Genomic DNA, 12,899 nt, shown 5'->3' on the forward strand with positions numbered 1-12,899 from the left:
AAAATACTTCACACAACATGCACTACTTCCACTACTGCCTAATACATTTCTACTATCAATTATTCTTATTCCAAACAAGTTTTTCTTCTTTTTAAACAAAATTTCTTATTTCCTAATCCGATTAAAGTTTTGACACTAATTGTTATCGTTATCAGTTAAGGTAGGTATTTCCAATCCGTATTTGATAAAAAAAAGTGTAAATTTTACACTAAAAATATTTTATTTATTTTACCACCAGTCGTGCTAATAATGTTTATTGATAAAGAAGCAATTTATAAATCATTGGAATGGCATTCGAGTCCAGTGGGTAAGGATTGGTGGGGGTGTGAATTTTTGAATGGGAAATGAGAGGAAAATTGGTTTTTTTGTGAATTTTTCATACAAAAGTTGGGAATTTTGTGCATTTTTGACCCAAAAATCGTGCAATCTTCAACATGCCGTGTGACCCTATATATAGCTACATCAACTGTGAGGTCAAATTTACAAATTGTGTAATTTAAGACATAAATGATCAAAAATTTGTGGACTGTCAATTTACTCTTGGACTTTTTAAGTCAGAATTTAATGGCTTAACAGAAAAGCCGAAAGCTTTAAAAATAAAAATTGTTGATAAATTTTAATCTCTTTTGTGTGAAGTTCAAGGTAGAGTTGTCAATATGTTGTGTTGCTGGAACATGATTTATTTGGATTCGAGTCGAGATTAGCCGAGACTGGGACTTATATAGGGTGGTTTCCAGAGGTTTTTCGCAAAATATTTTCAGTCCAGGGCTTGACCTTCAAAAAGAAAATGTTCAAAATTTGTCAAAAATTTTAAAATTTAAATGGAGCTTTGGACTGAAATCGGGACATTTTGAGGCTTTGTCGGGACACATTAGCAAGGTAGAAAAGGACAGCAGCGTCCTGGCAAAAATAAAGTAGATGGCCGCCCTAGACTTGTAGTCTACAAGGAACTCGGTCTCGGTCTTAGTCTTGAACTCGAACTCACAGTTTCCTTTCCGATCCCATCCTTAGTATTGCTCTCTGTCTCAGTATCGAAAATTCATCGAAACGAGACTTCGGGAAACCCGGGAGATGTTGATGAGTTGTTGGTCAACCTCGACTTTAGACAACATTCTTAAATTCACGGTTTTTCTAAACAAAAATTCTAATAAATTATTTTTTGGCTGCACCCATGTGCTCTTATAGCGATGTGGAGTGCATTAGTCAAGAAATCAATTTATCATGTTATTCAATAAGTCATTGGGTCATTTTGTTATTTTTTCTTGTTCAATTCAGACTGGTGCGAGCCAAACTATGCAGTCGTTCCATATATTGTTGAATACTACAATACGGTAAGTGTTAACATTTGATTGATATTTTCTACAAGACTGGTTTTCTGGACATGAGTCGTGCTTGGAATCATTAGAACTAAGCAGTCAGACAAGACTTGTCGAATCATCAGGCAGAGGTCGTAGTCGACTTGGATTTTGTATGGAAAAGTCTACTTGATTCGACTCGACTTTGATCTTTGTTCCTAAATGGACCAAAATACATCATGACTATTTAATGTCAAACTTATGCCCATTAAAACTACCAATTGATGTGCTTTTATCCAAATCAGAGTTGGCAGGACTCCAATGTGGAGTCCGAACTCCCAAAGTCCAAACTTTTGGGATATTTGGAGTATGGACTCCCAAAATCCTGCCCACTCTGGTCCAAATTCGAACAAGATTCCTAACATATAACCTAAATTGCCATTTAATTCCAGCTCAGCAACATTGTATTCCTCATCCTCCCACCACTAATGATGTATTTATATCGTGGATATGCCAATAAAATAAATTCAGGAATTCAAATTGTTTGGATCTTCTACATGATTGTTGGAGCATCATCAATGTACTTTCATGGAACATTATCATTAATGGGACAATTGCTTGATGAAATTTCAATTTTATGGGTGTAAGTTCTTAACTAGATGCTAGTTAAATTTGTTGGAATCAGCATTCATAAGGCAGTCAGGCCAAGTTTGCATCTAGTCGTTAATATGACGATGTAGAGCTGCCTTAGTGTGCACAAAATGATGTTCAGGCTCAGACCTCATTCTTAACAACACTAACCCTTCTTATTTCATCCTTCCATTCCAGCTACGCCATCGCCGTGTCTCTCTACTGTCCAAAAGCATACATGCCACCATTTGCAAGAACTAGAACATCATTTTCAATCTTCATCTTCATCCTTAATGCAGTATTCACATTATTATCAATATGGCGACCATACATCAATGCATTTGCACAAATGTTCCTAGTTGTGATACCTGTCGTGACATATTTGTATCTTGAATTGCAAAAGATCAAGAAGACTGACAAGGAAGTGTACAAGCTTGGAATGAGGTCGATGTTTGTTGGGGTAGGTTTGAGATATTGTTGAATTTTTGGAAGGGTTTGGTGACTTAAGGAAGCTGAATTGTGATCTATGGGGTGTCTTAGATTGTGGTTGATTGGGGCATTGCAAGCGGATGGGATTTAGGGACAGTCCCGAAGTGATTTTTGGACAGAAATCTTCAATTTGTTACTATTAAATTTGATACAAATCCGTAAGCCAAATTCTAAATGAAAGAGGGTTATAGGGTTCGGTAATTTTGGGTTCATTGTTGACAGCAGCTTGCCAATCTCAATTTTTATATCAAAAAACCCCAAAAAATTGAAGAATTTTGTCCAAAAAGGGGTGGATGGGGTTAAAAAGGGGTTGACCCCAAATCCCATACTCTATCAGTTGCTACCCTAAACCACAAATAACCACCAATTTTCTAACAAAAATTCCCATCATTTTTCCACAGCTCACAGCAGTAACAATTTGGTTCAACGATCGAATATTTTGTGGATTTTACTCATCATTTGGCATCACTTACCTGCACGCCGTGTGGCACATCCTCAGCTACATCGCATCATACACAGCATGTGTCATTAGCACCTATTTTTATGTCAAATATGAACAGCCAAAGACTCCATGTAAAATAAGCTATTGGCCACATAAGGATTTGAGAATTTTGGGAATTCCATATGTGGAAATTGGTGGGAAAAGCGGGAAAAGGAAAATTTAAGTGAAAAATAAAGAAAATTTGTGAAAAAAATAATTGTTTTATTTTGTGGAATGACTTTAAGGTTTTAAGGTACAAAAATATAAATGAATAATAAATTGATGATTTGGATATTGAGACCGAGGACTGAGACCGAGACCGAAGTCGGAACTGGGGTCGGAACCGGTTTCGATGCCGAGATTGTGTCAACTACCGAGTTCGAGTCTGAGTCTGAATCTGAATCTGAATCCCATTCCGATTCCTAATCCGATACCGGTTCTGGTTCCAACTCTGACTCTGATTCCGATTCCGATTCAGATTCCGAATCCGAATCCGAATCCGAATCCGAATCCGAATCCGAATCCGAAGTCGAATCAGATTCCGATTTAAGTTCCGATTCTGGTTCCGATTCCGATTTCGATTCCGATTCTGGTTCCGATTCTGGTTCCGATTCTGATTCCGATTCTGATTCTGATTCTGATTCTGATTCTGATTCCGATTCCGATTCCGATTCCGATTCTGGTTCCGATTTTGGTTCCGACCTAAGCCGAGGACTTCTTAGCCTCAGGATTTGTCGATCTCGGTCCCAGTCATGGTCTCAAATATCCTTAATACCTAGATCTGTACTGTCCTTAATATCTACATCTTCCCAACCCTTTCCTTCAATCCATTCAACTCATTTTGAATCTCACAAGGTAAATCCTGTCCAACTTGATCATTATAGAACTTCTGGATGTCCTCTGTCTCCTTTAACCAAAAGTCACGATCTATTGAGAACAGTTCCTTCATATCCACAGCTGTATTGAGACCATTTAAATTAATTGAATTTTCCGATGGAATATTTCCAATTGGAGTTTGTTGGAAGCAATTTTCACCGTCAATTCTCTTAATAATCCAGTCAAGGACACGCGAATTTTCACCAAAACCTGGCCATAGGAACTTCCCGCCTGCATCCTTACGGAACCAATTGACATGAAATACTTTTGGCATTTTTCCACCCAATTTTTCGCATCTTTTTTCCATGCTCAGCCAGTGCTCAAGGTACTTCCCGAAATTATATCCAAAAAATGGTCGCATTGCCATCGGATCATGCATGATGACTTTGCCTTTATGTTCAGCAGCTGCTGTCGCTTCCGATCTCATTGCTGATCCAAGCATGACTCCATGTTTCCAATCAAATGCCTCATAGACCAGCGGAACTCCTTCAGGTCGTCGTCCACCAAATAAAATTGCTGTTATTGGAACTCCATCTGGATGTTCCCACTGTGAATCCATGACTGGACAGTTGGTGATCGGTGTACAAAATCGGGAATTTGGATGTGCAGCTTTAGTCGTTGATGCTGGCGACCATGGCTTCCCGAGCCAGTCAGTCACTGTGATGTCAGGTTTGAGATCACCTTCAAGTCCCTCCCAGAATATTCCGCCATCGGACGTAGCTGCAACATTCGTAAACATTGTATTTTTATGGATTGTTGCCATTGCATTTGGATTTGTTGCTTCCGATGTGCCTGGTGCGACACCAAAGAATCCATACTCGGGATTTATGGCACGTAGATTCCCATTGGCATCAAATTTCATCCAAGCAATGTCATCGCCAACACACTCAACCTTAAAGCCCGGCAGTGTTGGCTTCATCATTGCCAAATTTGTCTTACCGCATGCTGACGGAAATGCAGCAGCGATGTAACGTTTTGTACCATTTGGTGCTGTAATAGCGAGAATCAGCATGTGCTCAGCAAGCCAGCCTTCACGTCTCGCAATTGTACTTCCAATTCTTAATGCAAAGCATTTTTTACCCAAAAGTGCATTTCCACCATAAGCACTTCCATATGATACAATTTCATTTGTGTCTGGCTTATGTAGGATGATTGTACGTTGTGGATCACATGGCCATGACTCCATCTCGACCTTTCCACTTTCAGGAGTTCCAACGGAGTGCAGGCACTTGATAAAGTCGACGTCCTTGTCCACAATCTCATTAAGTACGGCTGAACCCATTCGAGTCATAATTCTCATTGAACATGCTACATATTGGGAGTCGGTGAGCTCGACGCCGATCTTACTGAGCGGTGAGCCGATTGGACCCATTGAGAATGGTATGACGTACATTGTGCGACCGCGCATGGAACCTGGAGATGAGAATTTGTGACTTTATAGCTTAATAGACCTTAAATCCCTCAAAACTTACCAGGAAATCGCTTCATAATTGAACTTTCATAATCCACTGGACTTATCCAGTTCCCCAACATTCCAGTCACACCCTCAGCCGGCGTACAGACTGCATCCTCTCTCTTTTCAGTGCATATGAATGTCCGACTCTCAACACGTGCCACATCAGCTGGATTTGTCCTAGCCAGCCAGCAATTGTCATATTTTGGAAGTGGACTTATGGTTCCAGCTGCCTGCATTGATGCCAACATTGTCTCATTTTCAGCCTCACTTCCGTCACAAATGTGAATGTTGTCGGGTTGACAGAGTCGGGCATTTTCCTCGATGAATGTCTTTAGGCTGGCTGGAAGACGTGCTGTGTCGCCTTTAAGGAGCTTTAAGGAGTGAAGCTGACGGATGAGACGGAGAGATTGTGATGATGGCTGACTGATTAGGTGATGATGAAGTGGTGATGAGTTGATGATTCTGGGGAAGAAATTGGAAGGAATTAGATTGAAATTTTGGAGAGTTTAAGGTCAATTAAGATGGAATAGCTGGTCTAAATTGAGGTAAGATGCTTAGGGAGGAGGTAGGGGGTCGTTACAAAGTGCTTGGGTAATATGAAGCTCAGCTCTATATCGCCAATAGATCGACTTTAGCTCAGTTCTAGATCGGCACAAGATCGGCTCTAGATCGGCTTTCAGCTCGGTCTCTAGATCACTATTTAGCTTAGCTCTAGCTTAGCTCTAGCTTAGCTCTAGCTTAGCTCTAGCTTAGCTCTAGCTTAGCTCTAGCTTGACTCTAGCTCGGCCTACAACTCAGCAACTAGCTCAGCTCTAGATTGACACTATATTGTCACTAAGTTGGCTCTAGATCGGCACTAGTCGATAGATATGAAAATGCACTTGACATCACTAATTGACAAGCGATTACCAGCAATAGAACCAGCTTCAGATGCAAACTAAGTGATTCTACGGATCACAATGGATCTATACACCCAGCTAAGTAGCTAAGCAACCAAAAAAAGACCATAATTGCCCCAATATCTGCTCTTAAAAGCTTTAACCATTCCTTAACTTTCCATTCATTCCCCATTCTCATCCACAAAACCCAATTAAAATCATCAAATGTGACACACATAACAAAAAATGTAAACAAAATCTGGAAAAAGTCAGTCCAAAATGTCATCAAACTTGAAATTGAATTATCACACGGCAACAGCTGAACTCAAAAAAAAGTAATTTATTTTCATTGATAAGACTCGGGACGGGAATCAAAACATTTTCAATCCCACAAAAAAATTTCTTCGTCTTCTATGCGAGAAACGTGATTTAAAGAAATTGTATTTTTTGTGGATTATTGAGTGCCACGCGATACACAGAAAATTGGGGGATGTTTGGGAATTAGGTGACGCTGAAAGTAAGGCTTCCAGAAGTCTAGGTTAAGACAAACTCTCGAGATTGAGACCGAGAGTGAAAAGGAGACCGAGACTGAAAATGAGATCGAGGCTGAGGCCGGAACCGGGACCGAGACCCAGACCGAGACCACTGGGACGTCTCGGTCTCAGTCTCGGCATCAGAAACTCTTAGCTGAAAGCAGAGTTGGCAGGACTTCAAAGTGGAATCCGGACTTTTGGGACTTTTGGAGTCCGAACTCCAAAGTCCTGCCAACTCTGGCTGAAAGTAGCTTTTTAAGACACCATGACCCAAAATAGAATACTTTGCATCAACATTATGAACCAGAATTCAGACACCGTAATGAAATGCTAAATTCCCTGCTTCCAAGCTTCCCTGATTTCCAAATATTCCCTACAAGGCATACTGATATGGCTTTCAAGAAGAACCGAAGACCATAAGACCCTAAAATTCTAAGATCAAAGAACCAAGACCGAAGGTTAAAGCCTGAAAAACAGAAATCTTAGACTCTCTTTTCTACCCAGTCCCCCTCTACTAATTCCTCAAAGTTCCCTAACAATCGAACGATCCCCCAAAAAAATATTAATTCAGTTCACGCTCAAAGTTTGAATTTCAATTTTATTTATTTTTTTGGAACAAAGAAAGTCGAGTTATCAGCAAAATACAAAAAAAAAAAAATATTGGGAGAAAAGTACACAGTACAGTCGAATTTGGACTATGGACATGTATGTAGATGAAAATATGAGTAACGTCAATGCTTATTGCAGCTTAATAATCTTAAAAACAGACGTCTTAAGGCAAACATAATTAATCATTCAAAATTACACAATTTAAGTCAGTTGTTGTTCAGTATTTTTGGACCACGGAGAAAAAGTTGGAAGTATTTTGGGAGTTCGGACTCCAAGTTGTCCATATTGGAGTTCTGCTATCACTGCCACATGACAAGTAGTTTTTGGTAAAAAGCCTCAACTAAAACCAAAAACACAGCAAATGGGTCAACGCATTTCCAATAGATTTTTGGCGCAACACAGTTTGGGTCAGATTTGGTGGAACTTTGGAGTCCGGACTCCAAAGTCCCAAAAGTCCGGACTTTGAAAGTCCGGACTCCACTTTGAAGTCCTGCCAACTCTGGTTTGGGCAACACTGCTTTAAATTAACACAGGGGAGCAATGATGCCAATGGTTCCAATTTCTATTTGTGACTAATTTGCAATTATAACCCGAGTGTATTCTGGTCATGATTATGTAATTAGACACACCCTAAAATTTCAGCTTATCAATGCATCTATCACAACAAATTGAAGTGTCTTTTCGTACACACGTTTACAGTTCAGTCGACTGATTAACAGCCATAAATCCACAGTATTTAAAATTATCTTTACTTAATTGTCATGTCCCCCAAAAAATGAACAAAAATTTTGTTTTTCTTTTACATTATCTTGTCTAAATTTAGACCCCATTATCTACTGCCTTTCCTGATATCTAACAGTGTTGGACATGCATCAACAGACACAAAAAATATTTATTCCAAAAACACACCAGGGATCGTTCACTAATTAAGTAACACTCTTAGAGGGCAAAATCAGGAGGAAGGGAGCCCGGGGTGCAATGAAAGATAAAAGAGAGCAAGGTTTGGGGTCAAAATAGTCAATTCTTCAAGTTACGCAACATGCAATCGACCCCATCAGCCACTTCACACATTAACATTAATTGACCATTCGCTCTTTTTTTGTGCATATTTTTCGCTCAAATGTTGTTTTTTAACCTTTCAAGCCGGTTCTCTTGCCTTCCGCTACCATAAAATGCATGAATATCACGTTTGTTTTGGGACAAACAATTTCATAAGAACAGAACCAAAAAGGAATGCAGACACGACGATAACATTTTCGGACAACAAAATGATACAGGGTGTGGAGCAGATTTTTTGAGTTATTTTGGAGTCGAACGGTAAATTAAAATTGAAAGTTTGTATGAATGACTTTTTGCGAGAAGTGATTGTGGTTGAATGAGTGTGGTGAATGCAATGCAATTGAAACTTGAGAACTAGATATCAACTTGCTATTAATTGTAGGCATTCTTGAGGAAATGAACTGTGATTTAAATAGAGTGGAAGTGTCTAAGATTCAGGCGGTTATTTCTTTATCTGGTGCCTGTATTTGTATGATTCCATACAGCATTGTCACACTAGTTTCCAAGAATTTAGCTAAAATTGTGAAAAATGCCTCAAAATCAAGTCGGTTTCAAGCTGATCACACCGATTCTTATTAAATGCAATCGTATAGAATCGTAGACAAGCATGTTAAACAATAAAGAGCCTGACAAATGTAAAGCTATTGATCATAGCAATGGTAGACAACCTGAGTGGCGTGGTTCACTAGTGTGTAGTCAAAAATGTTTGGAAATGACTTGAACTGTATGCCGTGTCCGTTTTTGATCAAAGCTCACAACCAAGTTGTGCTACGAGAAATCAATGGTTGCTAGTACTGCCCTAGGGTATTTAACTAAGGTGTAGGTATAGGGGGAGGGATGAGAACCGAGATCAGACCCTGACTACTTAACAGCTATGATTTATTGATGTCTAAATTACTTAATTTTTATTAAATTTACTCACGGAATTCTTTGTAATATCCTCAACATTTTGATTCTATTTTACTTCTTTATAACAATTTTTGTGATGAATTTTGATGAAATTTAAATAATTTATTGAATTTTGAATTTTAAAATTGTCTTTTTTGAGTTTCTTGTTCTTTGAATTACTTCCAATATTCACACTGAATATTGCAAAATTGTTAAAATTTAACTAAATTTGACACAATTTTAGTTCTTATTTTCACACAATTTCTTTTTTTAATTTTCAAAATATTTCAAAAGATTTAAATAAAAATAATTTCCGGAGGATATTTAAAATTGACGAATTTATGCTGTATCCCTCCAAATCCATCAAACTTTGTAATGGCTATGTGAAGAGAATGAAAATTATTTTTATTAACTTTTTTTTTATTTCTTTTTTTAAAAACTTGTTTGTTGACCTTTTTTGTTTATTAAGATTCTTGAGAAAAATTTAAAAGAGTTTTTTTTTTTTTTGGTGTCCGTTATTTTGTTTTTTATGATTTACGATGGTTTTATGTGCATTTTAATGCAGATTTTTGATTCATTTTATTAGTTATTTTATGTTATATTTTGAATACAATTTTATGAATATTTTAGGAATTAAAAGTATCACTAAAATTTTTAAAATTTAGTTTTTTTGCAATTTTATTAAAATTGAACTTTTTTTGTATTTTTTTGCAAAATTTTTAAACAAATTTTCTTTTAAAATTCAAAATTTTTTCTTAATTTTTTGCAATTTTTCTGAATTTTTGCCAATTTTTCTCACTTTTTAAAAAATTTTCTTTTTTTCTTTTCAAGTTTATCAATATTGGATTAAACAATTTTAAAATTCATAATTTTTTTTTAAATTTTAAAAGTTTTTAATCAAATTTACAAAATTTTGAGAATTTGATTGATATTTAATTGAAATTTAACTCAAAATTGATAAAAATTGCTAATTTTATAAAAGTTTATTAAAAATTATCAAATTTAGAAAAAGTTCAAATTCTATAAAAACTTAAAAATTGAAATTAAATCTAATTCAAGAATTCATAAATTTTGAAATTTAAAATTTTTTAAAAAGTTTAAAAAGTTTCAAAAAATTTTAAAATTCCCAAAAAAAAAATTCAAAATTCAAAAAAGTTTAAAAATTCTAAAAAAAATCAAAAATTTCAAAATGTTTCAATTTTTTAAAAAATTTTTATTATTAAAGATTTTTATTTTTTTTAATTTTATTTTTAATATTGTAAATTTATATTTTAACTTTTTAATTTTTGTTATATTTCTTTTGAACTTTTTCAATTTTTTTTAAATAAATTTTTAAATTTTTAAATTAATTTTAATTCAATTTTTTAACATTTTCAGATTTTACTGAATTTTATTTTGAATATTTTTGGTTTAATTAGATTTTTAACTTTTTTTTAATTTTATATTTTAAATTAATTCATATTTTTTTTTGAATTTTTTAATTTTTTTTGTCTTAATTTTTTCTCAATTTCTCAATATTCCAATTAATCCACAAAACACAACTCCACTCCAATTCCAAAAATCCACTAAAAAAGGTCACCAAAAAAGTCCCAAAAAAATTATTGCATAATATTAATATATAATTCTTTACATTCCAAAACTGTCCAGTCTCACTTCACCATTGAACTTGACTAAAATAAATGAAAAATGTTCTTCTAAATAATGTCAATATATACAGCAAGTAATTGCTGTTATCAGCTTCTGACAACCGAATTGGACACGAAAATTCCACTCTTGATCATCTCCAACCTTGTATTTTGTGTACGGCGATGTCTGTTCCTCAAAATAATTGTCAAATTTTGCTGACGCGTCCAAAAAAAAGCAACAACAAAAACAAAAACAAGAACCCGAAAATTTGCCAAAACTGCGAACGGACGAGCCTCCGAAATGATAATGAGCAGCACAAAAAAAACTCGTTTTTTTCTCATTTTTTATAGCTGACAAGCTCGTTAAATGTCAATTGTGCCTTTATCTCCTCTCATTGATTCACTTCGATCAATGACTCACTCATTGGAGCTTTATTGTTTGTGTCTTTGAAGTTATCTTGTTGACTTGACTTTTGTTTGTTGACTGACTGACTGCTGACTGATGTCTATGTTTACATGAATATAATGTGATGATGTTTTGGGCAAGTTTTGGGATTCGGCAGAAATTGAGAGGAACGATGATGGTTGAGGAGATTCTGTGAATAATTTGCGGTATTTTCGAGCAGTCTTAGGTATATTTCGGAAATGGACGGAAATTGAAAGGGGTTTTGGATATGCTTTTACGTAATCCATTAATATGCTTATCCAGGTACATGATTCAGTCGTTAGCGATGTATTTACCGCTCTGTATACGCTTTTACTGGCATAGTGCCTAATTCAGACCAAATTCGGATCTTGAGGCTGGATTTTAGGTCGATTAAACAATTTTAATTATTATATGAGGCACAGTTAACTTATTACGGGACATATTGACCTTCATGCACTCTAAGAACGTTACAAATCAATTTAACCGGCTCCTAAGAGAACCTTCGGACATAATGTAATGTTTTTGAGGGAGAAGAGAGCCAGATGTGCATGAAGTTGTATTAATAAGTGCTAATTTTGGTTCATGATCTTATTACAATGCATCAAATTAGAAGGAAAGAGTTTTTAAGCTTATTTTAGCGTTACGCAATTTTGGTAGCTGTAATTAGACAGTGTTAACTTGGTATTGGCAACTTACAAAGGGCAGCCAGTGAAAGAGCCAGATTTAGACACAAATTAAGAGAGTCTATGGATTATAGTTGATATGGAAACTCAGCGAAGTTTCCACATCAATTCACAACATCCATTCCTTCATCTATAAAACATCCTAAACCTCCATCCCTCAAAACCTACAATTTCCCATCTAAAAAACATATCTAGTATCGACGTGGTCACACGTGACCGTCAGAAGCACATTATCCCCGCACAGAATCATTTCCTTTAAGGAAAATGCACTACCTAAAAAACAAAAAAAAATCCACTCAACAAGTTTCGACGAGGATGAGATTCGAACTCACGCGGGCAGAGCCCATTGGATTGCTGTCGATAACTATTTGTAAGTTAGCAGTCCAACCTATTAACCACTCTAGCACCTCGTCGTATGTACTTGTATATTAAAACACTTGACAATTTGTATACATGTATCGATGTAGTTATCGACAATAGAAACAAAAACGTGAGATTAACATAAAATTTTTGTATTGTTTTTTGATAAAAAAGTTTCAGTTGTGGTTTTTGTTCAGCTGTGTAAACAGTATGGAGTGTTATATTTGGATGGTGTACTGAAGATGTGTGTTTGTTGTGTGATGTAGGTATGATGCAAGATTGTACAATGTTATCAAGTGCTGTATATTGGGCAGTGGAAGAAAGATGATTTAGAAGTGCTGCAAACTTAATTTGTGGGATCTTCAGAACTAAAATTTGTGGAATTTAAGGGCAGATCTTTAAAGTGATCCAAAACTTCAAAATTGCTAACTATGAACGTTGGCATACTGTCGGAGTTTAAATCGAATACCCGACTTACTCGTTAGTATGGCTCGATACTTCGCTAGCCATACAGATCAATTGTGATTCATGACCTTCCATAAATGTTGCTTGTAGTTTGCTTTGTCACTGCCTTTCACTTATTAATTCCCGATTCCAAGTGCAATTCTAT

At 36.0% G+C, this 12,899-nt stretch overlaps 2 protein-coding genes and 1 non-coding gene across 3 annotated transcripts; 1 reads left to right on the plus strand and 2 right to left on the minus strand.

Annotated features, from left to right (window-relative positions):
• Positions 1–227: 227 nt before the first annotated feature.
• On the plus strand, positions 228–3,112 carry LOC139090803 (alkaline ceramidase-like). The gene is made up of 5 exons (XM_070640634.1): positions 228–307; positions 1,276–1,331; positions 1,748–1,938; positions 2,124–2,385; positions 2,816–3,112. Exons 1-5 carry the CDS (start codon positions 250–252, stop codon positions 3,077–3,079), a joined length of 831 nt encoding a protein of 276 aa, XP_070496735.1. The 5' UTR covers positions 228–249; the 3' UTR covers positions 3,080–3,112.
• LOC139090411 (phosphoenolpyruvate carboxykinase [GTP]-like) lies at positions 3,097–11,322 on the minus strand. Its single transcript, XM_070640193.1, has 4 exons — positions 10,825–11,322; positions 9,229–9,573; positions 5,244–5,689; positions 3,097–5,184 (listed from the first exon to the last, which is right to left on the minus strand). Exons 2-4 carry the CDS (start codon positions 9,252–9,254, stop codon positions 3,695–3,697), a joined length of 1,962 nt encoding a protein of 653 aa, XP_070496294.1. The 5' UTR covers positions 9,255–9,573; positions 10,825–11,322; the 3' UTR covers positions 3,097–3,694.
• A 914-nt stretch (positions 11,323–12,236) lies between these two features.
• On the minus strand, positions 12,237–12,342 carry TRNAS-GCU (transfer RNA serine (anticodon GCU)). The gene is made up of 2 exons: positions 12,306–12,342; positions 12,237–12,281 (listed from the first exon to the last, which is right to left on the minus strand). It is a non-coding gene; the product is annotated as a tRNA-Ser (tRNA).
• Between the last annotated feature and the right edge of the window lie 557 nt (positions 12,343–12,899).

This window comes from Chironomus tepperi, unplaced genomic scaffold (assembly GCF_022539635.2).
Source record: "Chironomus tepperi strain 1889 unplaced genomic scaffold, CSIRO-AGI_Ctep_v1 contig_13, whole genome shotgun sequence".
NCBI classification, from domain to species: domain Eukaryota; kingdom Metazoa; phylum Arthropoda; class Insecta; order Diptera; family Chironomidae; genus Chironomus; species Chironomus tepperi.

What these genes read in the sequence shown, in the direction of transcription:
- LOC139090411 (XM_070640193.1), bottom strand. Translation starts at nt 9,254, where the DNA reads ATGTTGAGGATATTACAAAGAATTCC. An exon ending in AGGATATTACAAAGAATTCC is followed by an intron (nt 5,690 to 9,228) that starts GTGAGTAAATTT and finishes TTTCTTCCCCAG; the next exon opens with AATCATCAACTCATCACCAC. An exon ending in AATTATGAAGCGATTTCCTG is followed by an intron (nt 5,185 to 5,243) that starts GTAAGTTTTGAG and finishes TCTCATCTCCAG; the next exon opens with GTTCCATGCGCGGTCGCACA.
- LOC139090803 (XM_070640634.1), top strand. Translation starts at nt 250, where the DNA reads ATGTTTATTGATAAAGAAGCAATTTATAAATCATTGGAATGGCATTCG. An exon ending in TTGTTGAATACTACAATACG is followed by an intron (nt 1,332 to 1,747) that starts GTAAGTGTTAAC and finishes ATTTAATTCCAG; the next exon opens with CTCAGCAACATTGTATTCCT. An exon ending in GAAATTTCAATTTTATGGGT is followed by an intron (nt 1,939 to 2,123) that starts GTAAGTTCTTAA and finishes CTTCCATTCCAG; the next exon opens with CTACGCCATCGCCGTGTCTC.